Raw genomic sequence first — 27,048 nt, 5'->3', positions numbered from 1 at the left:
CTTTGTCTGAAATTAACCGTCACTGCATATCAACCGACAAAACAGCACATCATTTTCCAAAAGTAGAAACAGGAACAAACAATCCAGGAAGAGATTTCTCACCAAACATGACCTCATGCACCAAGTTACCACCGACCCCCCAGAAAAACCCAAGTGGCAGTTTGACTGGTTTTCAAAACATCGTGCGAATACAGACTCACCCTAACAAAACAACTTACAAGACAATGTAAAAAAAAGGGCAAGACTTTAAAAATCCAGGAAAAACTCAGACTTAAAATGTCTGCATATGCATCATATTTTAATCAGGAAAGTCTTGAGAAAGTGAAACATCCATCTTTGCAGCCATTCAACATGCAACTGATCTGAGTAGATCTCAAGACAGCTTTTTTCCTGCTTTTTTTTCTGTTGGGATTTCTGATGTCTCAGCAACAGCCTGTCATAGCGCTGAGGTCCTTAGGAGGACTCATGATCATCAACACAGAGAAGTCAAGTGTTGCTCAAGGCTACGGAGAGGGAGGCGTCTTCAGGGAATTACAGGATCCTCCTTGGCTACTTCCCGTGTTCCCTTGGTACTGCAATAAAAAAGGACAATAAAAATGGATGGATGTATGTATGGATGGATGGATAATTGAGAAATAAAGCAGTTAGATGATCACAAGTGTTGCTTTCTTCAGTAAATGTCTACTTTTATACAAGTTGAGACGCAACTTCTTCAAAAGCAAGAACTAAAACGTTTTGATGTTCCAACCACATACAGAGTTGTTAAATTGATAGAAGAACAAACAACATACCAGGTTTTTATTTATTTATTTTTTTTATTAACTTTTTTCTTTTCGGGATGGGTTTATATACGAATATAAATCCTTTAACGGAATTCACGCTGGAGTTTGCTAATAACAAAAATAGCTTTTAAAGATAAAGCGTACTTTGTTTGTTGTTTCCTGAGTAGATTGAGGGTACAGCACAAATATATGGTTTGGACTAATAACTTTGATGGAAAAATAAAAAGCTTCTATGAAACTAAATTCACACACTGTTTGTAAAAAAATTATTTAAAAAAAAAAAAAAAAAAAAAAAAAAACGATTCACTTCCCAGTGTATCTAACACTCTCTGTTACTTTGTATTTTGTAAGGAGACATTTTTAATGTCCACAAAAATGAACTTGGGAACTCTTGTTCCTCTTGCCTGAATTGAACAAGCAAGGGACAAGACCCCACATTGATGTTCCATGGTGGATTAAAACCGTTGGTTAAAACCCTGCTTTCTTAAGATTTAGGCCACCACTGACAGTGACAAAAGTAGGAGGACTCAAGTTTAGTACACAATAATAATCACTTATACACTGATGCTTGAAATGGAGTGGGGAGAAGTAAAAGTTATTGAACCCCACCCAGATCTAACAAAGAATTAATATAAATAAAACAGCTGCTTCCTATTCAATTTTTTCAAAAACCACAAAGTTCCCAAATCCTCTCAAACCATACGACTGATATTTATGAGAAAAAAAATAATTTGAATATGAACAGGTAATAAATAATCATGAGCTTTGAACATGAACTGTGCATTAAATCATTTTACAAGATCGTGCATTTTTAATCATTTTTGATGTGAGAAAGAGAGGATTTGAGTCTTCAAGATGCATAGCCTCATGTATAATTCGTACAGCCCTATTCTGTAGTAGAATTAGTGACTGTACTACATTTTTGTAATTATTGCCTCTTACTTCTACACAGTAGTTTAGGTATGGTTGAATATAAGAGTAGTACAAGGTGTGGAGTGCATTATGATTAAGGATGTGTTTGGCTCTATTGATTCACGCAAGGCTATTGGACACTCTAGTAGTTATCGGCTGATTCTTATTGTATTTTGTCCTTACAGCTAGCTAATGCTAACCAGCATGACCCATTTCATGTTGTCATGAACTACTGTATCTCCTAACCATATTTTTCAAATTTTCTTCTGAAGAAAACACATTCTACATGATGTGCATCCTAGTAAATCTTGCAAATACAAATCTGCCAGTGATCTCACTTTTGAGGCTCACAGCATTAATGTTCAGAAGCTACTGTTTAAAATAAAACACTGCCAAATGATGGTCATACATAAAAGTTATTCTCTGTTTTCTCAGACTAAAGAGCAGAACAGGTGCCAGTGACTCTACTGTAAGGGAAACTATAGAGGAAGTTAAGAGAGTTAAAGTGAAAACGAAAAGCACATTTAAACCTACATCGATAAGGTAATGGTTCAATAACAAGTTTAAAACTATGCTTCCTTTGGTATATGATAAATACATACTGTAAGAATTTTAGAAATTATTGGAAGTGTAGGAATAGAAACACACATTCCTGCCCCAAGTCTGTTATCCTCACCTCAACAAGGGGATGCCAGTGGGCGACGGGCTTTCGAGGATATGTGAGCATTTCACTCCAGTGGTCTCGGCCGAGGCTGTCAGCGTCGTTGCCAATTCGACACACACCGATGACCTCATTATGCCCAACTCTATAGGTAGCAGGATGGAGAGAGGGTTATAAATATGATCATGCTGGTCTAGTGATATAAAAATAATGATGCATTGCATACTCAGTGACAAGACCATGACAACCAAAGCGATCCAACCATTTTACAGATCCAAGTTTTTCTTTAAATATATTTAACCTTTCACCTGCATCAACTGATGCAGAAAACATGAAAAAACACCACGTGACCTACTTCGATTTAAAAATAAATAGGAGTGTGTCATACCGGTCATAGTCCATCACTGCAATCAAAAGACTGATCTGCTCAATATTTTCAGGGGGAACATCAAAGACGATGGCCTCATTATAGACAGGATTCAAAGTGTTCCTTTTCGTTGACGTCTTCCTCTTCTTCAGTCTGCGACCATCACACATGAGTGAAACCTTCACATATGGATCTATAAAACAAAGAGGATTCATTTATATTCAGAGTACCAGCGGGATCATGTAGTTAGAGACGGTATCAGATTTTAATTACCTGATGCACCGGTGATATCCATTGCTTTGAGATTGCGGGCCTTTATCATGGTAATAGTCAGTCTGCCCGCGGTCGGCAGATAACAGAGCGAGAACATCAGATCACCAAGATCCACATTATCCTAAAAACACAATGCAAAGCTTTTTAGTTAAAGATAAGGTTTATCATGTAGCGAGATCATCTTCTAATTATTATCCTAATAATTATTTGAGAGGACACTCAGCAGCATGAAGAATGATGGTGTGAGCAACACTGGTTAAATTCCCATCCATTCTTTTAAACCTGGCAATTTTCTTGCACAGTAATCTAATAAAAGCCTCCGATAATTAACCCAAACAGAGAGACTTCTGTTCCGTTTCGGCCTCCTTATCACACATGCTTAATATAACTCTAAAGAAGAAGTGAGAAGCAGGAAAGCGCATAAATATGTGTGGTTGGAACAACAACTCCCACAGAAGAATCTGTCGCAGGACCTTCGGTGTGTTGGAAGAAATTTGTTGATATTTGGACTGTCACCTTCTATTGAATTCTAGACTAATCATTTACAAAGTGACACCTTGTGACTTTAATCAGCTCACAAACAGGAGCCAATAGCCAAATCAATAGAATTTTTTATCTAAATCAAACATCAACATTTAATTATCAAAAATGGTTTTCAGCTATCTTATTAGATAAATGTTATCTAATAACATCACATTTCATTCTTTTATCTGATAAAAGAATGAAATGTGACAGGATTAGTTGATCATTATCTAGTTCAAAGAGTTTTTCTTGTTTGAAACAGTGAGTTGGTATAAACTGAAAGCAAATTAAAGCTGCAGTATGTACATTTTATTTTATTTATTTTTTTGCTTTATTTGGTTAATTTCCATAATCACCTTTGAACTTATTGTAATTCAAAGTGTTCTGAGAGGACACTGGACCTTTGGACCTGTATTTGAGCTTTAGAAATCCCGGAGCATGACACTATATTTCAGCTAATCAGAGATCTTTCTGAAACAGAGTGCTCCATGAGCTGTGTGGTGCGTTACTATTGGCTGCCCGATTGAAGTCAATGCATGTACCATCGACAGTAAAAGTGAAATGACAGACTTCACGGCATAATGCACAACGGCTACACTGCAAAGCAAGCGGAAAAAGGAAAACTGATGTGGAGAAGCAGCATTCTAATGGCACAAGCATGTTTGGGTTGAACGGACTCAATGGAGGTCCGCGCTAACTCAAAGTGGAGCATTCACAGTCCGCCCGACATACTGAGTCAGAGGGAGAGTGATAACAGAGAGGATAAATTGCTTGTAAACCCAAGAGAAACATATCCATAGTGAAGAGAACATGTGCAATTGATTTGCAGTCTGGATGTGAAATGGAGTGTGTCAGCTCTGACCGGCAGCTGGGATCACTGCGGCTGCTTGTGTGAGCTTTGTGGCAGAGGAGAGTAACGAGAAAATGATTTGATAAAACTGTGATTTATGAGATATTAGCTAAACACTCTATTGGCTTGTCCTCCCTATTCAGGTGATTGGTATGCACTTCAGCATGAGGTCAAATTCTCACTGTACATATTAGCTTGTCAGCTACCTGCAACTAAAAGCCAACAAATTGTGTACATTAAAGTGTAGCTTGTGTTCCATGATAAGGACACTTTGCATGTGTTTGGTTTAGTAATGCCAGTTTGTAATTAACATGCTTGGGTGTAAAAGTGTAGTCATGGAAAAAAATAACAAAAAAGTTTCTTCTTCTGAGGCCCATATACCTGACATCATTGTGTAGTTTCCTTTGTGACAATCCAGACCAAGGATTCAACAAGGCTATGCTGTAAGTCATTTCATTTGTATGATGGATTAACTGACAGCCCCAGCAGGAAATGCATTCTGTTTCCAAAAAGAATCCCGTGGGCTTTACATGCTTCATGGAGCATTGTCTTTGTGCTGGTTTTATACAGGTGGGGAGAGAGATTAGCAGTGTGCTTCTTGTGCACTCGACTTTACATGATCAGGATTTGATTGACTGATCCAATCATATGAATTCAGGTTGTTTTGAATGAAAAAGAGCAGAAAAGATTACTCTTCTAGTATCTGCCCCTTTCTTGCCTTTCCTTTAGTACTACCTGATACAGGATCACGAAAAATCAAACGGTACTATATTTTGGGACCAAAACTCAACCTTGTGCCTGTGAAGGAGTGGAAGAGTTGAAGAGTTTCCATAATGGTACGTTCACACCTGTCTCACGCTTGTGCTCATTGAATACAGAAGCTTGACACCAGCGTGATGGTCGGGACACGCATCGAGGGGGGGGGGCTTCTCTGTGGCCGGTGGTGTTCATACAGTGGATGATATTGTGGCAATCAGTTATGTTCATAATTCACCCAGGGACTGTGATATGGTGGGGAGAAGGCTGTGTTTCCGGTCAGATGTAATTTGGTGTGACTCAGTGTGTGCACTGTGATGTCAGAGGGCTATAGAGAAGTGTGGTTGACTAGAGAATAAAGTTTGGAGTTCCTTGCTGAACACGCTGCCTCTGACTCCCGTTCATCGGCTCTACATTATCCAGAGAATGGCTTGGCTTTATTTGCGCCTCGGCGCCGTTTCTGGATTGACCAGAGCTGCGTTTGGACGAGAGTCGCTTTCAGCGCTACTTTCGTCTCTCCTGTTCCCAGTTTGACACCCTGCTAAACCGCATCGGCGCTCAGATCTGCTACCAGGACACCAACTACAGGCGCTCTATGCCAGCAGAACAGCGCCTGTCCATCTGTCTCCGGTTAGTGTTTTTTTTTCCCTCATTGTTCTAAATACATCATGGTTGGGGAACGCTCCCGATTGATCGACGCACCGCGATATGACCCAAAAGTTCAACAATGCCAACTCCAGCATTTGCTGTGTTGGACGCACAGCACGTACGTCAAAATCATCCGCCGCGCAAAAAGCTTCAAAACTTGCTGCACAGGAGGCGGGACCTCCGATACTCCCTAGAAGCATGTCCACCATGTATTGTGAATGTACACCTGCCGCTTATGACGCTTTCGATGCGTTTGGTGTGAATGAGCCATAACATTTGTTGTTACGGTGTGTGTGTGCGTGTGTGTGTGTGTGTGTGTGTGTGTCCTCCAGCTGAAACCGACTCACTCTTTTCTCGGGCTGAATAAACAAAACATGCACGTGCACACATACAAACACACACACACACGCACACACACGCACACGCTCACACGCACGCACACGCACAGACAACAGCAGACACTGTCCCCGCTTTCAGAGCCAGTAGTCTAGGGAAGAAGTCCAGCGCTCGCTGCAATGGAGAGACATTGTTGCAGTTCACTCATAGGTTTTCACCTTTGTGCACAAATGTGATAAAATGAAATAAAGCCTTTTCACGTAAAGCAAACAACTCTTAGGTGTAAATGAGATGAATAAAACACTGCAAACTGAGCCTCCACAGAGAGTTTCATCACGTCAATGGCGTCATTGATTGGATCGGGGATAGATTATAGCCACAGTCACATTTTTTGCATAAAATGCAAAATATCGGCCGATCTGATGTAACCGATCAGATCGGTGTAAAGCCTAATGTGCACCAGCAAACAAATACACTTTTGCAACCTGCAGGCTGTGTGTCACAAAGGAAACAGTCGGTATTACACAGCTAATGAATATTGACTTGAAGCCTGAAGGGTAAAAAAGAAGAGAAAAAATCCAGACATAAACAGACGTAAAAATGTATTTTCAATCAGCTGTTATCCTTTTGAAGATATCAAATCTGGCAGTTAAACCAAAAATACAATCACATTTCAGGCATCCAGTGATTTCTTTTACGCAAAATCTATGCCTTGTTTTACTGCAATGGGTTTAGTTGCATTGGTTGGAAACCAAATGTCCAAAGCTGATATCTGTGAGCAAGAATTTGTGAAAGTGTAAGTGTCTGTGTGTGCGACTATGTGTGAGTGTGCGTGTGTGTGTGTGTGTGTGTGTGTGTGTGTGTGTGTGTGTGTGTGTGTGTGTGTGTGTGTGTGTGTGTGTGTGTGTGTGTGTGTGCAACATCAGAAAAAAAAAAAAAAAATCTGCACACTGTGAGAATAGAGCATCCCAGATTCTGTGAATCACCGGTTCCCATCAACCACCTGTCATCTCATTCTGTTCCAACAACATTACATTGATTATTAATCAATAATAGGCAACATAACTGCCAACACAGACCCACCACATTCCCAATATGTTAGGAGCTTACACAAAATACTAATACTTTAAGTCAATATGTCTTTGTAGACTTCATCTGGCACACTGACAGAACACCTCCCTCCATCAACTACCATTTTACAATCTCATCTTTCTCATTATTTCTCATTTAGATAGACTCCTAACGATGATCTTGAATGGCTTGGATTGCACATTTTTACCTGTGAGATACATAAGCACATTGTGGCTGTATGTGGAAAACACAGAAATATGTTTTAGAAGATTATAAGATAATTTTTTCCTGGCATTGTACAAGGCGACTTCCAAATTGTGCACGTGGTCCATCAAAGTAGCCAAAACATTAGCAATGATAATAAATGCCTAATTCCTTGGTTACTCTTACGGTAGAGATATTTGAGAGTACAGGAATCCTTCTGACACAAATTACATGGCATTATAATGGGGTACTCCTTGCAGGACAAACTGGGACTATGTATAACACATTTTCCATTAATCTCATAGAAGTAAAATTGTAATAAAAAAAAGTGCAAAAGTTTACCCTAATTTGAACCAAACTAACCACTTCTTTTTTCTTTCCTGTGATCAATGACCACTTAGTGCACTGTTAAGTTATGCAGTTCTGTCAGTCTCCATGTTAATGATTCTATCAATAAGTTCTTTTGATTGTTTGTTATCCATTGGCCATTTTCTTCACGCCATTCCATAGTTACTAACATTTTCTAAACCAAAATGCAACACTGTGAGAAACAACTTCAGTGCTGAAATCAGCTATATATAATATATGGGTTTGTCTATAGAGGTATACAATTGTTTGGCCTGTAACATGTAAACTGTTGTCTGTGTTGAGAATCAATGTATCCTTAATTTAATGTGCATTGGGTTATGGTGAGGGATAAAATGAAAGTGAGAGCAAGGGGAAAAAAAAGAAAGAAATAAGAGGATTTATACTTTATGTATTTTTAGAGGCACTGAGTAGGAAGCTGTTAATGGGATGCATGCTGTATGAAATTTAATGCATTACACCACTGCGTGTTATCAGCAGTGTACAAATTACTCACATATGAACCATGACACAAATTTGAGTCATGAGGGAGAAAAATCTGTACAAAACTGCAAAAATCCTTTGGTTTTTATGTTTTGACATGATAAACTGGAACAAACAAGGATCACACATTCCTCTATTAAAAAAATCTAAAACTATAATGCAGCAAAATCAAATCATCAGTGCTCAGAACACTATGAAAACATTAATATAGAGCATAATGATGGAATGAATGAGTTATAACACATCTTAAAGTGTATAATTTTGCTAATAAGTGGAATTATACAGTATTTAGTGTCTCCAGAATTGATATATTTCTATAGTTTTTACCCTCGGCCTTGGCTGAAGGATACTGTCATCAGCTCGTCGTCTGTCTGTCTGTCTGTCTGTGTGTGCAGAGGTGTAGGTCTTTTATTGCCGTACATAACAACCATTCTCACACCAAAACATTGGTACTAATGGGGGGATTCCAGGTAATTAAAAAAATGAAAAAACAGCGTTTTTGAGGATTTTGAAAAAAACTTTGTCGTGGACTGATTTTAAAGAAGGAAGAAAAATCATTGATACCTTGCTGTAAGGTGACATTTCACTCAGGGCTTTAGATTAGTGTTAACATTTTTCCGATTTGATAATTTTTGGCTTGGTCACAATAAATCAATGTAAATGATTTTTTGTAACAGTAAATATTTTGAGGATTTTTCAAATGTCAGGCCGAGGGTTTTTAAGTCCTTCCTGATGTGGGACCGAGTCTGATCCTTGTATTTTTCTCTTATTGTAGGTGTTTTTCTTGTCGGTGTTGTTGGTATTATTTAAATTATTCTCTTTCAGTGTGTGTGTGTGTGTGTGTGTGTGTGTGTGTGTGTATTTTTGGTGTTGTTTTGTATGTTTCTCTGTAATTGTTGTGTATTTTATAATGATCTTGTGTGTTTTTCTCTTATTTAGTGTGTCTTTGTTGTCATTTTGTGTAAGTATTTTTCTCTCTTTATATGTGTGTTTTTGGTGCCATTTTATGTATTTTGTTGTTGTTTGTTCTATTTATTATTAAGTATATTTTTCTCTTTTTTGTGTGTTTTTGTTGTCGTTTTGTGAGTTGCTGCAACTTGCTGGTAATATTTAGTATGATTGTCATTTTTACCTAAACATAAACATAAGAGCCCATATTTTTATTTATTTCATTTGTTATTTTTTCCTCTCTCTCACAAGCACCCCTCGTAGTTACATTGCATACCCCCATTTGAGAAACACTGACATACATTATGCAGCAGCTCCTTTTTTTGGTGATGATTAAATTGAATACAATGGTGCAACAGTATTCATCTTTGCATCGCTGGAGGCATTTGATGCATTAATTCTAAGCACAATAATGCTGCAGAGTCAATCAAGGTCTTAAGGGTTAAATTAACATGTAGCGTTTAGCTTTCACACATGAGCAGTCGGGGGCGTGAGGTGTGCACGTTCCCTGTCCATATGGGTTCTTCAATATCCGCTCAGAGCCAAAGACAAGCAGAATTCCAGTAAGTTCATTTTGTCTTCTATATTTTTTTTAATATATGTTAAGGTTTTGTTTATTCAGACAAGGTTTTTCAGGAAATTGTATCTCCTGACATGTGCACATGAAAGCCATCAGAAAATGCTTTGATGCCTTCCTTATGAGAGAACTCGTAGGGACACATCTAGGCATATCACCTCTGAGGAAGACTGGCAGTCGACATTCAAAAGATGTCAGGAGATAAATTCTCTTCAAAAACCTTGTCTGAATAAATAAAACCTTAAAGCTGATATCCGGAGTTTCTGAGAAACGTCTCCATGTCCCACCCTAAACCGCTCCAGTTCCTGTCCCTGCCTCTGCCAATCAACCAGAAGCCACGCCTCTACTTTTCTGCATGCACATCACGGAACATAACAAGGTTGCATCAGGTCGCATTGATATAGGTTCATGGGTCATTGTTATTCTTATGGCGATGGACATGTCTGAGGTAAGAGCCAAACTCCTATTTACCTGTTTGCTGTTGTGACGCAAGACAAGTATGTTAGGCAATTACTAATTTATAAGTGTGTATGAGTAATGTAATATACAATATAATTATGCCCACTTTTACACCTTATCCATAGCTGGATATTACCTTGACCCACCAAATTAAATAGATATAGGTCAATAACATACTATCCCGATCATAAACAATGTACTGCAATAACACTCATTAACACCATATAATACAATTTGACCACAGGATGATTCCCATAATAGGAGATTCTGAACAGCAATACTGAACCTCTTCTAAGAATTTTAATTTAGCAAACTCAAAGTCTAGACAGGAAGAACCCCTAATGACACAAGAAGTTGGACAAAGGATATCTAATGAGAATTCTTGTTCAGCTTTCACTCCATTAAGCAGTATTTTAAATACAAAGAAAAATAATCACCAATGCTATGCCGGCTTTCCCTCATAAGACCACTAAGATAACCAAGAAGTCGCTTTTCTTCTTCCAAGGTGAAAAAGGTTTGACCGCAGAGACATATAGTATTCACAGACTTTCAACTTTAAGATGAAACTGAATGGGCCTCAATGTTCATTATCTTTGTTTTTCTTATAGTAGAAAGAACCGAAAGCTAGTAACCTACTCGTTTAAATTCTATTCAGGAGAAAAGTAAAAAAGAAACATTTTATTCTTCAAAAATCAGCACATTGTGAATGATATGAATAGTTTTTTGTAATATAACAATAGCTATATCTATTAAAAGTAAGAAATGTGATGCCTGTGCATCCTGTGAACACACACACACACACGCACACACACTTCAAGACAAAGAGCACATGTCTCACCTCCATGCCTCATCCAACACCCTCCATTTTTGAAAATGGTCCAAGCAATTAATGTTGATCCTTTTTCAATAACAATGATCATTAGTTTTATCACTCACATTGGACATTTTTCTCTTACTTTCTTGGTATATTACACAATAATTTTGTCACAAATGTCATCACTATACAGTAATCGCCACCTAATCCACAAGAAGTACATGTTTCTGCAAAAACAAAAGGTTATTTATCACTGTGTCCCTACTTTAAAGTAGGAAAATGTAAGAACTCCACTTTATGTAGACTGCAAAATGACATTATGATAGAAAGACCAGTTAATGGTATACATGTGGATGCTCCCTGATTATTGCTGCCAGCAACAACAGGTAATATTCATTGCTAAGCTGATTAAAAAAAAATGTCTAAAGCCATCAAACAACCTATAAAGTCATTGTTAGATCAACTGAGCAATCTAGCTTTACCATCTTTGAGTTTGACCTAATAGAACATAAAAAAACAAGCAAGTGAAAATAAAACCAAAGATTCAAGGCACAAACCTGAGCTAATTCTTTACTAAAACTTAATAATCTTTATGTCAGCACATAAACCCATCCCTAAGGATTTTTTTTTTTTTAACTCCTTTTTAAAGGCACAAAAAGCAGGTGCAATTTCCTGTTGTAATTATCTTTTATTTGAAAACAATTTCAGGCTTAGTTATTAGTGGAGTACTTCATTGACACCTTCAAACAAGCCTGCAGGGGGTCTTTATGAGCACATTGTACCCTTGAACAGCTGTTCCTCTGTGATCTGGCTTTATTGAGCCACATTGAATTGGACATATTGTCCTGAGCAATCACTGTCAATGTGTCTAATCGATGACAACTATCGATGACAACTATCGATGACGGTTGGGTTTTTTTACAGCTTGTTAAGTTCATACACTGATACGTCTGTCAACACAACAATAAGCGGCGGCACATCATCACAAATAGCTATGCATTTTCAGTGAATTTAATATGTGTTGGTCAATACCTTTCTGATGTGTACTGTGGTATGAACAGAGAAGGTTTGTTTATTTTAAAAACTGTACTTTTGTTCATGAATGATTGAGTAAAATGTTTCATAAATCACACTTAAAAAATAAACATAGTGTGATTATATCAAAACAAAAAAAAAAACTTTCACTGATGCAAACTCGTAGTATGCACACTAGAATGTTTCGTTTGTATTACGTTTATCCATCCATCCATTTTCTGAACTGCTAGTGCCTATCTCCAGCTCCCATAGGGCGCTTGGCGGGGGCCGTTTATCTATATTGGTCATATATTACTGCATGTAAAAGGTCTGTCAAACTCTTAACTGGGCCTTAAGGCAAACCATTAAAGAGACAAGATGAAAAAAAAATCACACACAAACCCAATTATAACCAGTTTAGAGTCACAACTAAGATGACGTGATGCTCTGCATAATGATTCATTTCCAACTACTTCTACTGCGTCCACTCAAGCATGCACCTCCAGTACGTTATGGCAATAAAACGTTCCAATAATACATAAATACAAAACATTAAAAAAAATAAATTTTCAATCACTATAAAATGACTATATGCATCATAACATGGTTTGCTTGGTTTAAAAAACACACACACGCACACGTCTCTAATAATAATAATGGTACCGTCCTGTTTGCTTTGACAGAATGTGACGTGCTTAAGCTCTCGCTCTAATTTCACGATAAATACCCAAATATCTCACAAACAGAACAACATTTTGGCATTAATATTTTAATTTTAAAACTTTTCTGTATTTCTATTTCAGTTTTCAAGCAGAAATAGGTACTTTTTCACCTTAATAAATCCTTCTCGTAGTCCCTGTGAGTGTAATACAAGTGTTTATGGGGTTGGGAGGTCTTTCATCCCCCCTGCTGTCTCTGGCCAGATAATTGCACTTGCAACTTTCCCTGCTTCCAACCCGGTGGCAAGACGTACTGGTTTATGGCAGCCCAATACAAACTAATGCTAGATTAGGACCAGCCCCGTGGCTGCACACGGTTGTCGACAAAAAAAAGGCAGAGAAGACCTTTGTCCGAGGAACGGAGCAACTCCATGCAGTGACAACTCAGCAGCAACACACAGCAATCACACACACTGTTGTCACATCAACAGGCACACACACTCACGACCCAGTGCTCCATCAGGCAGCACATACAAATATCCATCCATCTATCTATTAATCCATTCATCCATCCATTTTCAGAGTCGCTTTGTCAGCACACAAACATACATCACACACATTTCCACACTCCCTTCCGTATTACTCCCACATCATTCATTTATTTTACTTGTCTCTCTTCCTCATGCTGTTCACATGGTCACATGGGACTATGTGTGTGAAAGCACCCTTAGTGTCACTGTTGTATTAGGATTTTTACTGAGTTCTGCTTAAAGTCAGTAAAACAAAATAATATCACCATTAATTTGTTATTTTGACTTGGCTACACGGATTCAAAATGTTCTGAATATTCGGATTGGGTCTGAAAGATATCACAAGACTATCACAAGTTCCAATCCCTCCCTACCTATGGAAGGCAGGAATGAGAATAATGAAACGACAGGAAAAACATGAGACTTTGTGAACAAATAGCTGTAGTAACCGCTGTTTGCAAAAACTAAAAACATGCATTGGTGCTCACTCACCGAAGAGACGTACTGTATGTCCCGACAGAGTTTTGTCTCTCTGGGGAAATCTGCCAGATCCAGGAAGTTGTCTACCACCACTTGACCAATAATGTCATGGCGTGAAAAGCGGTCAAAATCGTAGATGCTGAAGTGCAGCTTTCGTGTAGGAAGCTCAGAATACGCCACAGGAAAAAGGAAGACCTCGTCAAAAACAGGGTTCAGGGTCTTCCGGTGCACCTTGGTCTGGTGCTTGGTCTTACGATCTGGCAGCAGGTATATTTTTACATAAGGGTCAGAGGTACCAGAAAAATCCTTGGCTGGAAGGTCCTCTGCTTTGTGGATTTTAACGATTAATTGTTCAAGGTCACAGTCAAATTTGAGGATGAAGTGGAGTCGTCCACAGCCCCCTCCTCTACGACTGCCATCATCCCCCTCCAGGGAGCGCTGTTTGTAGAGCTCAGGTTTGATGCGGCCAAGGCCCAGACCCATACCAGTGAGGGAGTCCTGCCTTTGGAACTGGGCCACATTGAAGTCCGGGTTCGAGAGGTTCATATGTCTTCGGATGGTCCCCTGTCTATGAAGAGAGGAAAAAATACTTTTATGGACAGAACTGTTTGTTAGACAGTGCATCAGCAGATGATTATTTTGCATTTCAAAGTCTACAATTAAAGAAAGACATTTTGGAATTAGGAGTAAATCTTAAATAAATTACTGCTGAAATCTATTCTGAAGCTTTGTGGATTACAACCTCATTTCATCCAAAATTTTGAGCCGCTATTGTTGACCAGTGAGCATTAATAAGAAGATATACCATTCCTTGCTCCTGTAATAACTCTAATTAAAAAGCCAGCCACACCATCTTTACGTTAAGTAATAACTGATATATACGGTGACTGAGAAGTGCAGAACACATTTACCAAAGATCAAAACGAATTGTACAAAGTACCTTTGTAAATCTGTTTCAACATTTGTAAAAGTGTTTTGCACTTCTCAGCCACCATAGGAATACAGTATATACAAGCGTTATATATAAGCAACAATCAACAACGTAACATTAAAGTAAACAGGAATTAAAACTGAGATGTAATTGCTTTCAGTACCAGAACGAGTTGTCAAAATCAACATAATACAAACCGTTGAAAATTTTGGCAGCACTTTACTGTAAGCCTGTAATTAAGTGTAGTTATCCTAAACCTAACCCTTTGTTACCCCAACCCCACTAGATCCCTCCACCTAACCCAAAAAATGCCAACATAGCTCCAAAGGTGTCATCATTGAGCAAACAACACTTAATGACAGCCTTCATGACACCTTATTCATGCTAATGACAAATATATAATGACAGCGTAATGTCAGCCTTATATAGAAAACTTCAAGTAAAGTGTTACCAAAATTTCAAAAAAAAGGATCAAATCATGATATTCCGATGATAAAAAAAGCTTTCACTAACCCACTTTCTGACGCCAGTCGACCAGAGGGGGAGGGTTCAGTGGTCTGTCTCTGCATACGTGGCGTGGTGTGAACCCCATTTTCCCGGCTTTTGCTCTGAGCCTCCAGAGGTATGTCTGGAGATGTGTGGCTGATCTTCATAGCTACCTCCGGTGGTACCATGTCAGCTGGTGGGGGCGATACAGGAGTCCCAGGGGCCTCCACTGACACCACAGATGCAACAGGAGTCGGCTCTCTAGCCATCGAGCAGTGTGACGACTCACGGCGGGGGTGGAGCGGGGGGTCCACTGCAGTGTAAACTGGCTGTCGGGGAGTCGGCTGTGAGGGCGGGGGGCTCATGGAGGGGTTGAGGTGTCCATGAGTCTCTTTGGTGGTGGGGGACAGCCCACGTTCCCTCCATGGTATCCAGCAAAGCTTCCAAGAGACAAAGAGGGAGACCCCAAAGAGAGCCAAGCCACAGGCCGTCACTACCAGCGACAAAAGGCTCACTGAGATATCTGAGAGGATGACAAGACACATGGGATTTTAATACAAACACATTTTCCAGTTTATTGAAAATATTGGAATCAATGACTTAACTTTTCAACATATCATAATAAAGTATACCATACCATAGATAATTTAGCTGAGTTTATTTGAGCAATTTAATTCATAACTTTTACAAAACACAACCTACATCATTAGATGATAATGAAAGCCGATTAGCCAAAGCAAGAAAGTAGATAGACGCCTATCCCACATTCAATTATCAATACAAACGTATAAATAGCAATACAACAAGAGAAAATAAAATAAAAACATTTTACATACTGGTGTTTATGATATAGAATGTATATTAATTCAAAAATATTACATTAATGTCACCTACAGTTAAAAAAGAGCCATGGTCTAAAGTCATTTGAATATTTCTTAAAAACACTTCTCCCCTCTCAATTAGCAAACTATTGTTGAATGTTTAATGGAAGTTGGTTATTTCTGGCCTTACAGTATATACTGTATTATTAACAAAGATTTCATTTTTATCAAGCCGTCAGGTTTTATAGTGTTAGATCTTAAAAACAGTGAGTTCGTATGGTTCCTATAGCCTCCGTTGTTCACAATTCGAATTGGCCTTTTCTTGTATCCCCGATACAGTACATATACATACATGCTTTTATACAGCTAGAGAAATCCATTTAGGAACAAACTTATAAAAGTGATCACGACATAAAGAGATTTAAGCCCAAATATCTTGTTTGTATCTACTGTAACATTACAGATTTTAAAAACTGTTCACCTTCATCTCTCGTCTTTGCCAGGTACTCCACATTTTATGCTGTCTTTGTGTGGAATACACATCAGTCAAATCAATAATGTTGATAATAGCTTTAGCATATATCAATATCATTAGCCTAAGCTAATGGTTTGGTGTTAAAAAAAAAAAAAAGCAGTGACTATGAAGCAGAAATGTGAACTAAAACCATTTTTAAAAATCTTACTTTCACAGAAAATGAGTAATATTTATCTAACCAAATCCCGAGGAGCACCAATTATAATGATTAAACACAGCAGCAGTGATGCCAGAATAGTGGGATTTTTTTCTTTATTTTTATTTTTTGCATTTTTGACAGTTTGGGAACATTAAATCCTCTGTTGGCAACAGCTAACACTTGGATGATGTACAGTTTTCCAAGGTCTCAGAATCAGTACCTCCAACTGTCTTGGTCTGTGCGTCTGTGTCTATGATATATTGGCATTGAATTATACCTCCTGTTGCACATATGGAATCTGAAACAGATTTATTTATATTTTTTTCTGATTACTACCACAAAATTACAACTCGCCATATGTGAAATTTGTTTAATTAAAAATGACATAATGATGCTATTTGTTTATGTGTTTTGAGACAGTTGTAAATAGCTCATGTTGAGCTCCCCGAGAAGCTTGGGTGCAGGGTCGGAGTGAGAGGAGTTGCTGCTGATGACATTTACTATCCCTGGAGGTGTCACATAACATGATTGACAGGTCACTGCACTTGGCACGGAAGCAGGTGATTTTAAATAAATAAGGAATATAGTGAAAAAGTCTGTCTTGTGGTTTTCAGACATGGATCGGAAGCACAATATGTGAAGTTTTGCAGCCATTCCCCTATAAGTTAGAGGAAAATATAATTGCACAGGCAGAAACCAGCTGCCTTTGGCAGCCTTTGCATAAAAGTCTAGTTCAACCCTGATTGTAGTTTATTTAATGTGGAGACAGAAGTAAGAAGGTCTTCTTTTATAAACCTTGTTACTCATTTAGGATAAACTCTGTCTTGTGACAGACATACAAATACTACTGAAGTTCTTGATGACTAGTCAGCACAATTCACATTGTAACAGGAACAAAAATGTGCTTCATGGTACATTATGTTTTTCATGGGTAACACATGTACTTTGTAAGTTATATTGTAAAGCATAAATGCATCTTATACCTGATGAACTTCGTCTGTATCGTATCCTCAAACTCCTCGAGTGATAAGCGAGTATCATTACGATGAGCCCAAGATTGTAATAAATCCAAAAGGTAACATCAGACCTAAGAGTAAGTAATGGAGCTGATCACTTATATTTGATACACCAAGGGCAACTTGCCAGTCAACATGATTGAACAAATTATCTCATGAAGTCACCAAATGACCCAACAGATAGGTCTGTATAAAGTGAAATAGGCAATCTGCTCAATTGAAAAGCCAAGTCTGATTTGGGTCTGTCAACTGTCTTCCAATAACCACGTCCAGATTTAACTTTTTGAAAACCACACCTTAATATTGTTGAATAACGTCATCATATGATGTTTGCAGAACAGTAATATAATGCATCTGAACTTCAACAATACATAATAAGGACCACAAATAATTTGACACAACTAGATCCTGAAGCAAGTAGTAATTACCACTACTTCACTAGAGAGTAGATCTTTTTCATTTGTCTCCACCAGCCAAATTTCCCTTCACATCCAGCCTCCACAGAGAACACGTTGAGTATCCAGGACCAAGTAGCTTCAGGTCTGCCTTGTTTCCTTTTCCCAGGTGGTGTCCATCTGAGGAATCGTTTGCAATACGTGTCCAAGACATTTTATACAACTGTTTAATTTCTGTGATCATTTCTCGGCAGCCAGTCTTCACGTAAAGTTCCTTGGATGTTACTTTATTTTTCCAGAAAGCAGATCTTTCTCAGACATCCATTGTAAAAGGAGGTAACTTTGACCAGCACTAAACTGCGTATAGTAGAAATAACTTGACTCAGGTGTTATATTTAAGCAAATTTGGTCTTGGATTTTCAAATGCTATGGAGTTTTGTGTAGGTTCTACAGTGGGGGTTGGAGGTGTTTGGTATCTTTTGTCTGGTTACTTAAAGGCGCAACGCAGACTTTGTGACCTAAAGAGTTGGCCCATATGAGTTCATTTAAATGTATCCTCAGGCCAATATACAGCGCTTGACAGTGTCAACGCTCCGAGCGAGGCTTCACTCCTGAAATACCTCCCATGTAAGTTTGGAGAGACGGACTGTATTTGGCCAGGTCGTGACCTGGAAAATGCATGAAGAACGTATCACTTTACGGCAGTCACGTGACCATTGGGCTAAGGCTTTTGCTAGTATTTTTCCACCTGTTTGACTCCTGGTCATGGCCAAGGCAAGCAAAAAGTTTAAAACTGCTTCTGAGGAGGCATAGATCAGTGATTCTCAACATTGCAGGGTGCAGGGGGAAAACGTTCCCAGTTCCTTTTTAGCATATTTTTTTTTAGACAAATTTACCACAAACTAACAATGATATTGCTTAATAAAATGCTGGATTCATCTATGCTGTAGAGGCCATTTACATCACACTTCTGACAGAGGAGAGAATAATTTGTTTTTTAATTTTACAAAGAAGACAGTATTTATTCACATGAAAGTTGCACTGGTATATGAGTTTGGGTAAAACTTGGAGAGAATATGTGCAAAACTTTTAAATAAAAAGATGAACAGCATAGGCTTCTAATGCTTATTGTTTTGTTTAATTATAGACAGTGCATATACAATGGAAGTAGTTTATACATGCATGAATGAAATAAATAAAAGATTGATGATGGATGATTGGTGGGCTAAGATGGTACATAAGAGACAATAATTATAATTATATTATTATTTTACAAAGAAGACAGATCACATGAAAGTGGCATTGGTATTTGAGTTTGTGGATTAATCCTAAGTAAACTAATGTTCGAGAAAGGAAAGAGTTTAGGAGAGCTCGCTGATACTGGCCACTGGCATAGATTACTGGAGACGGTTGCATAGAATTGTTTTGTTTTTTTTACTTCATTCTGATATCACGGTGGTATCAAACAAATCATTGTTCTTGAAAACACAACAAATCATGGTAAGAATGAAGTAAAAACACTTCTATTCATCCATTTATGGATGAATAGAATGCAATACAGGACACTTTTTCAGAAAATGTCAATAAGAGAGTGTTTACAGTGGAGATCAAAACAAACTTTTCGGTAGGAATTTTGATCTTTTTTCCATTCTTTTTAGAGTAAGTGATGTTTGATTAATTGATTTATGAGACATACACTATGATTTTGGCTAGAAGCTTCAACTTAACTTTAGAAAAATCACTTCATGCATTAGCATTAAAACTACAGTAAACAATTTGCATGAATGACCTTCTTCTGGCAGCACTCAAACATTTATGAATACATCAAATGTACTGTTAAATGCAGAAGCTGCTCATACCTGAAGGTGTGGAGTCAGACAGCTGACACAGCACTGTAACATTTTGACTGTGTAATGCTTGTGTCTGTTTGTCAGTGGAAAAGCTCCCTAATGAGACCGGTTAAGCAATGAAACAGTGAGAAAACATTCAGTCCATACAGGTATCGCTTCTTAATGTTTTAGAGTCCCATTAGTTTCATTATTTGAAAACTGTAAAACATGCAAACAGCCACAGTGGCTAATGGAGCGAAGGAGTTTCACATTTTTATTCTCCCTCCTGTTTCTCTGTAGCTCACGTTACTCTGCAGCTCTTTTTACAAAGCGCACATTGCTCAAATGTCATAAAGACTTAAGTGCTTTCAAGTTGTGTGTTAATGTGGAGATGCTTATGTTGTGTGTGCACTTTGAACTTTAAGATACGTTCACAACCTGGACATCTTCCCATATGTAAATCTGCTACCATGGGTGTGTTTTTCTTTCCCACAAAATAGTTAATTTTACGACATCTGATGTCGATTGGTCTGTCTCTTAATAGGTGCTCCTGGGATTATCAGTGATTATCATTGTATTGTGATGTGTGAAAATAATGTGGAGCAATTGAGAAACTTGCTCTATGAACAAACCAACAGTGTTCTCACACGGGAAAAACCACAGAAGCTTTGACTGGCAAATTGGAAAGAAATCACTACACATTCTGAAGGGACGCCGCATCACACAAGGAAGGTTTGGAACAATTTTAGGCTGTATGATTAAAAATGTACCACATTGTAAAAGGCAAGCACGTGATTGGAAGGCAAACTATACCGACTCTGTGAAAGGGTTTATTTTTTCACATTGGGAAATAAAAGAAAATAACACACAGTTGATGTCTTTCATATGAAATCTGTTGTAAAAGTAATATATTTGTTATTTGATCAGAGACTTCAGTGATTATTTAAAGACAATAATTGGCACTATACTCATTCTGATTACTAACTGAAAGTAGCTACTATTATTGGGCAAATTGATTTGTTTTTGTTGTATTTGAAAAACTGAGAACTTCTGCACAGATATGATACAAGTGAAATCGATCCTCTGATATATCACCTATTACAACAGTCCCAGCATGTGCTGTCAAACATTTCCTTGAAGACACCTACAGAATGCCTTAGGTGACATTTCTGTCATGTCATGACCTGAGCAGCATTTACTGTAGGCATTTCTTGCTCTCAGTACGATTTGGTTGTGTATCACCTACGTACTATCACAGATATTGATTTGACCACAAAGCTCAAACACATTTAATAATCTAACATACCTGAAATTTGAAATCGTCAAAAAACAGTTTGGAAGATATTACCTGAAGGCCAGATTTGTGTGTACATGCATGGCTTTAAATGCATTTTTCTAATTGGTTAGAATTGTGAGGAAAATGTCTAATAAAACTAAGTTCATCTAAAATGCATTTGTAATGGGTGGCATATCACTTTAACCTCTTAAGCCCTAGCTAATTTTTTCTGAAAATTACATACCCATAACATATAACGTTTTTCTAAAACGTTTTTACCCTACTGATGATGTGTTGTTGCAATAGTAACATGTCAAATTTTTGTTCCGATTGAAGTAAGACCCTTAACGGCTACAGATGATGTAAAATTTTGGAAATATATGATACTGAGTGAAAACAAAACATGTTTTAAATACAGAAATCTGTAAAACAGCCCAAATAAAACTAGAGAATTACATCAAATATAAAGCCAATCCTCATTAACAAAGGCTATAAAAGCAGAAATAATTGAACCAATGTATGGACATCAACTGCAGCAAGTTTGGTGATAACAATAAACCTTGGGCCAAAGATACACGTATTTTTGTACAAGAAAAATCAGGTGGAAGCCCACTTTGCCACAACCAGGGCTTTAAATTAACATCCACCAACCCGCCAATTGCCGGTAAGAATTTACTTTGGCGTATGACATTGTAGCGTTACTAGCCATTTTGGCTGGTGAAGAACGAAACAAATACCACTGCGTCTGTTTGAATCGACAGGCTGCAGAAACGATGCGACAAGTCATTGTTGCCAGAATGGGCTGTTTTCCGCCAAGATATTTGAGGGGTTTTGGGTGTGTTTAGATTTTAAAATGTAATGTATATCTGGCAACACCACTGGTTGTACTAATCCTACATTTCCCATGAACAATATGCCATGACGTGTCATACAACAATGGGCTACATGCTTACGTTAGCATAATTGTAATGGTTACGTGATTAAGTTGTACGTTGTCATGTCACGTTGTTACGTGACAGATCGCGCTCAGTCACGGTAACATAAACACAGCTGTGGCTGGCTGCCGGCAGTAGTGAGAGGGTCATGCTTGGTAAATGTTTGCTGCAGGTACGTTGTATCATTGTTCGTTTAATTTAACAGTAAACGTTCCGAAACTAAATGCAATAAATGTTGAACTGTAGGAGCCGACTACCAGAGCCGTCGATTGTCTGAAACGGAGCTGTTTACCGATTACGGAATTGGTGAGTCGCGCTGATGTTATTCATTTAAATGGGTTAGCTTAGCCTAGCTGCTACCACTACTTGTTGATTGTTTGGTGTAGTTAATAGCGTCTTGTATGCCCAGTTTCTCTGAGTATGATCTGCTGAATGAAACATTAGCATTGTAACTTATTTTTATGACTGTGTATTATCTTTTTGGTACTGATGAATGCAATTTAAGCATCCAATCCACTTTAATGCAGTCCAGTTATTCAGTAGGTTTCCATGCACTTTTTTTGTGGATGCTGGACTTCTTGATACTTGAGCACTGTAATAAATGCATTAATATAAGAAATATTGTGTTAATTACTTGAATCATATTTATATATTATGAACTGATTATATTGTACAATATTGGATTACTGAAATTGAATTACTGGTGATTGTGCAGCTTGTGTTATTGAGCTCTGGCATTTCTGAATGGTTTTGATAATGTGTGCACACACCAGATATTTAATTGGTTTTTTATACAGGCCTGGTTGATGGTGAGCTAGAAGCCTAGCCTGGGTGCTAAGCCTGAAGATTGTGCCTGGGACTGAACCGACTGAACCTCCACTGCTCTGGTCGGGCTGGTAGGAGGCTTTTTTGTGCAGCTGCCCCTCTTAATTGGTTGTGCCTCCTCGCAACTGACTAACGGCCCACACACTCACTACACACATTCCCCTCGCAATACTTGGACTTCTTTTTCCCACCGATGAACACTCAACTGCTGGGCCGTTAAACTGTGGTTGCATCTTGCCATTACAGGCAAATCTTCAACTCTTTTTTTGGGCATTTATGGATCATATGTGCACTGCAAAATGATTTAATGACAAAATGAATTGTACATACTGTGTTACTCTATGATGGACCATTTGTATACTTTTCTTTTTATTATCTATTGTTTTTAATGTTGGTTGTTTTCACCATTATAATATGTGGTATCACTAAAATCTAAACCGTGTTTAGTGTCTCATTCTCCACTCCTAGAGTCAAACCTAGTCTTCTGAGTCAAACCCAAATAACAACTGTATTGCTATCTGTTAGTAACTAAACTGTACTTTAAATAGGATAGCGTACATGCTACATTTGGTACCGAAGAAGACAAACGAACGGCAAAAAACACACAATAAGAGCTGAAAATTAGTTAGGAAAAAAACAAACGTGGATATATTTATTGGGTGTTGAAAAACCTGAACTGCAGAAAAGGAAGGTTGCTACCGACACAGGGGAAAATGAAATAGTAAATAGATGTCGGGTCGTGAGTGGCTGGTATTCAACCATTTGTTCACCTTTAAAATGTGCACTATACAGTTTGTGGGGAGTGGGAATTATTTACATTTGAAGAGCATGCATGTTAAAAGATTTTTGCTCTACAGTACATGTATTTCTTAGTACTGATTAGTGATTACTTCTATTTTTTCTAACTTCAAACAATGTTCCAGGGATTCAATTTTCATCTGAGTTAAGTTATGAGAATATACTTTACAAAAGGTTCACTTCTCCGACACACCCAAAGTTCCATATTGCAGCTTTTAGGCTTTGTTACAACATTGTTTTTCATTTAAATGTTTATATTTTTACAATTTTAATGTATTTCTGCAATCAACTAAAATAAAGAGCATTTATAGAAACATGAACGCTTAAATCTATTCTGTGCCTCATAATGTAGTTTATTTTTGCTGGTAACTTTAGGAATCTACTAGCAATGCTGGCTGGTGATCTAAAAAGTTTATTTAAAGCCCTGGCCACAACTGTGCTAAAGTTTTCCACAAGTTTGGAAATAAGTTTGTAACTATAATATGTCAGTCATGGCATATGGTGTTAGTTTTTTGTGAGGTATCACTAAAACATGTCTCTTTAGTTGATTTGAGTATACCTAAATTGATTATGTCTCTGATTGTTAATATGAGTCTGTTACCCTTAGGATGGGTTATTTGTCCAGGGTGTCCATGCTTTGGTCAGCACAACACAACTCTGAAAAAGTGGATGGATGGATAGAAAAAAAAAAAAACAACTTAAAATGCAGGAATCAGAAACTCAATATGATCTAAGAAGGTAATCTGCCTTTTTCTTTGACTTAATTTCCTCTCTCTGTGCCTGAAGACAGCATTGGGCAGTTTGAAGACTTGGTGTATGGGTGAGATAGGGAGAAGAAAAGAAAACATAGAGAAATGGTGGGAAAAAGTAATTCGGGGAGTGAAACAATGGATTATTAGAAGACACAGGGCTTTAATGCGATAATTAGTCATTAATAGATTCTAACACAACCAATGGAGTAGACACATGAATGAATGAATTGAGTCGATGCATGAAGAATAGCAGCACTTTCTCACTCCCTCTGATATCCACTGCTCTCTCTCTCTCTCTCCACACTTGGGCACTCACATGCTCATTTGTGCGTGTCATTCAGTAGAAGGTGGTTAATCTAAGTGTCCAGAGTAATGTCTCTCCAGAAACAATGAATATGACCTAGTGTCCACTCAGAGAGAGGAGACAGCAGGTTTTTTTTTTTTAAAAAAGGGGTTTTGGGTAAAATTTGGAGAGACAATGTGCAAACATTTAATATGGAGGCATTTGTGTCTTTATTATTCAATCAAAAATAAAAAATCACTTCAATCCAAAAAAAAAAAAAAATCCTCTTCACCTCTTCAATCAAAAATATGTATTTTCAGTCACATTTGATCACTTTTTTTATTGAATTATTATTTTTTTGACCATATTATGGGTAGTACAATTGGCTTTATTAAAAAATAAAATATGACAATTAAAAAAAAAAAAAAAAAAAAAAAAAACATTTTAAATCAAAGAAGAAAAGTGTTCAAATGCAATTAATTGGGTTTCAGATGTTTTTTAAAAAAAATGTTTTTATTTATTCATTTAATGCATTTGAACACTTTGTACTTTGTTTGAAAATATTTATTTAGATTAAAGTAAACATTTTTTTGATTGAAAATCTTTGTTTTTTTTCTTTAATTGAAGTGATTTTTATTTGTATTTATTTTTATTGATTTTTTTATTTTTTTTTATTGCACTGTTTAATTATAGCCAGTGCATATACTATAAAAGTAGTTTATACATGCACGCATGCATGGTTGCACTATAAAAATAAATAAAAGATTGCATAACTATGATGAACGATTGGTGGGCTGAGATGGTGCATGTGCGGGGATCGACTCTGAATGGACCAACAAAGCTCTCAACAGCTCCTCTACGTTCAGACACTATAGATTATTCAATGGAAGAAGTCCTTCACTACAGTTGTAGCGACCACTGCATCCGTCGGCGGTGATGATGCCTCACCTGAATCCGTGTAGCGTGGCCTGGCGAGGTCTCGGAAGTAGTAGATGAAATCCAAGCAGTTCTCGTTGTGCACTTCCCCTTTGGAGCAAAGATCTGACAGGAGTTCAAGTGCCTTTTGACAAATCTCGTCATCTCTGTCTCCAGGCATTTCCCACCAGCATCCTTATTAATGGAGAGTCTCTTAACCACAAGCACAGCACTACGCTCGCCTGACTGTCTCCTTTTTTCCTTCCACGCTGCTCAGCACGGATTGTTCAAGCAACCACTCACCCGGCGACACGCCTTCTTTACACGACGGTACCCACTCAGCATTCAGGAGAAACGATTAAAAGAAAGAAGAAGTAGTTTGAATGATCAAGAAAGAAAGAAATACAACCGCTGTCCACTGAAAACAAATGATTTCTCCTTGTGTGTCAGTGAACCAATCCTCTCCGTCTGTCTGAGCCACCGGTTGAATCCACGCACCGCCTCTGCGGCGCCGTGCGCTGTCCAAGGTGCTGAACCGTGCCTCCCGCTGCACACAAGCTCCGGTGTCCGTTCACCTCGCTATCCTACAATGATATCCTCCATCAGGGAAAAAGTTCAGCTTTCCTTTGCTCGGAGGAGAAACAGTTGCGTTTAAGGATCAGTGCGTCGTCCAACGAGCCTGGGGTGGTTTGTGCACGGCCAATCAGAGCACAGTGTGGGTCTCTTTCTCCCACTGTGTGAAATCACTCTCACTGACTGAAGATACAACAAGTGTAGTATTAGTATCTCCTCACCCCTTACACTAGTATGCATTTCTTCACTTTCTAATTTCTAATCAGTGCCTGGGGTGTCTTCATAATCACCCCCTCTATGAATTAATTTTCTTTCATACAATGCCCCATACAGAGCAGTGTCTTTATAGATTTGACTTCATAGTTAACAGATAGGAGAAAGAACAGACAAGAAAAAGGAGAAAAAACAACAGATTTTACAAAATGAATATGCAGGGATGGCTTTCCAGAGGTGAAAGTACTCACGTTACTGTGATTGAGTTGCTTTTATGGGTAATTCATTACATTTTTACACCCAACCATTATGTAGTAAATTATTTTTTTGTTTTAAAATGATCAACAGACATTGTAAAACTACAAAAAAAAAAAAAAAAAACAATCAGATAAAAACGTAATGCACCGCACCTAAACAACATTAAACAATGGTTATTTTCTCAGTTTCAGAGTTCATAAATGTAGCTACTTAAAGCCTGATAATTTTATTATTTTTAATTAAATTTGTCGTTATTTTATTTGGAAAATAATTGTACATTTTGACAAACATTTTGTTTTATACAGATGCCTTTGTGGAAAATAAATTAAGTTCCAATTGCTCATGATTTGATCTCT

At 37.8% G+C, this 27,048-nt stretch overlaps 1 protein-coding gene across 1 annotated transcript; it reads right to left on the bottom strand.

Moving 5' to 3' along the window:
• On the bottom strand, nt 1-26,337 carry syt9a (synaptotagmin IXa). The gene is made up of 7 exons (XM_028436891.1): nt 25,682-26,337; nt 15,157-15,652; nt 13,725-14,280; nt 2,996-3,116; nt 2,744-2,915; nt 2,371-2,500; nt 1-572 (listed from the first exon to the last, which is right to left on the bottom strand). The coding sequence occupies exons 1-7, from the start codon at nt 25,827-25,829 to the stop codon at nt 504-506; spliced, it is 1,692 nt and encodes a 563-aa protein (XP_028292692.1). The 5' UTR covers nt 25,830-26,337; the 3' UTR covers nt 1-503.
• Between the last annotated feature and the right edge of the window lie 711 nt (nt 26,338-27,048).

Source organism: Gouania willdenowi, chromosome 3, assembly GCF_900634775.1.
Source record: "Gouania willdenowi chromosome 3, fGouWil2.1, whole genome shotgun sequence".
In the NCBI taxonomy this organism is placed as follows: domain Eukaryota; kingdom Metazoa; phylum Chordata; class Actinopteri; order Blenniiformes; family Gobiesocidae; genus Gouania; species Gouania willdenowi.
This window is presented reverse-complemented; position numbering and strand designations above follow the sequence as displayed.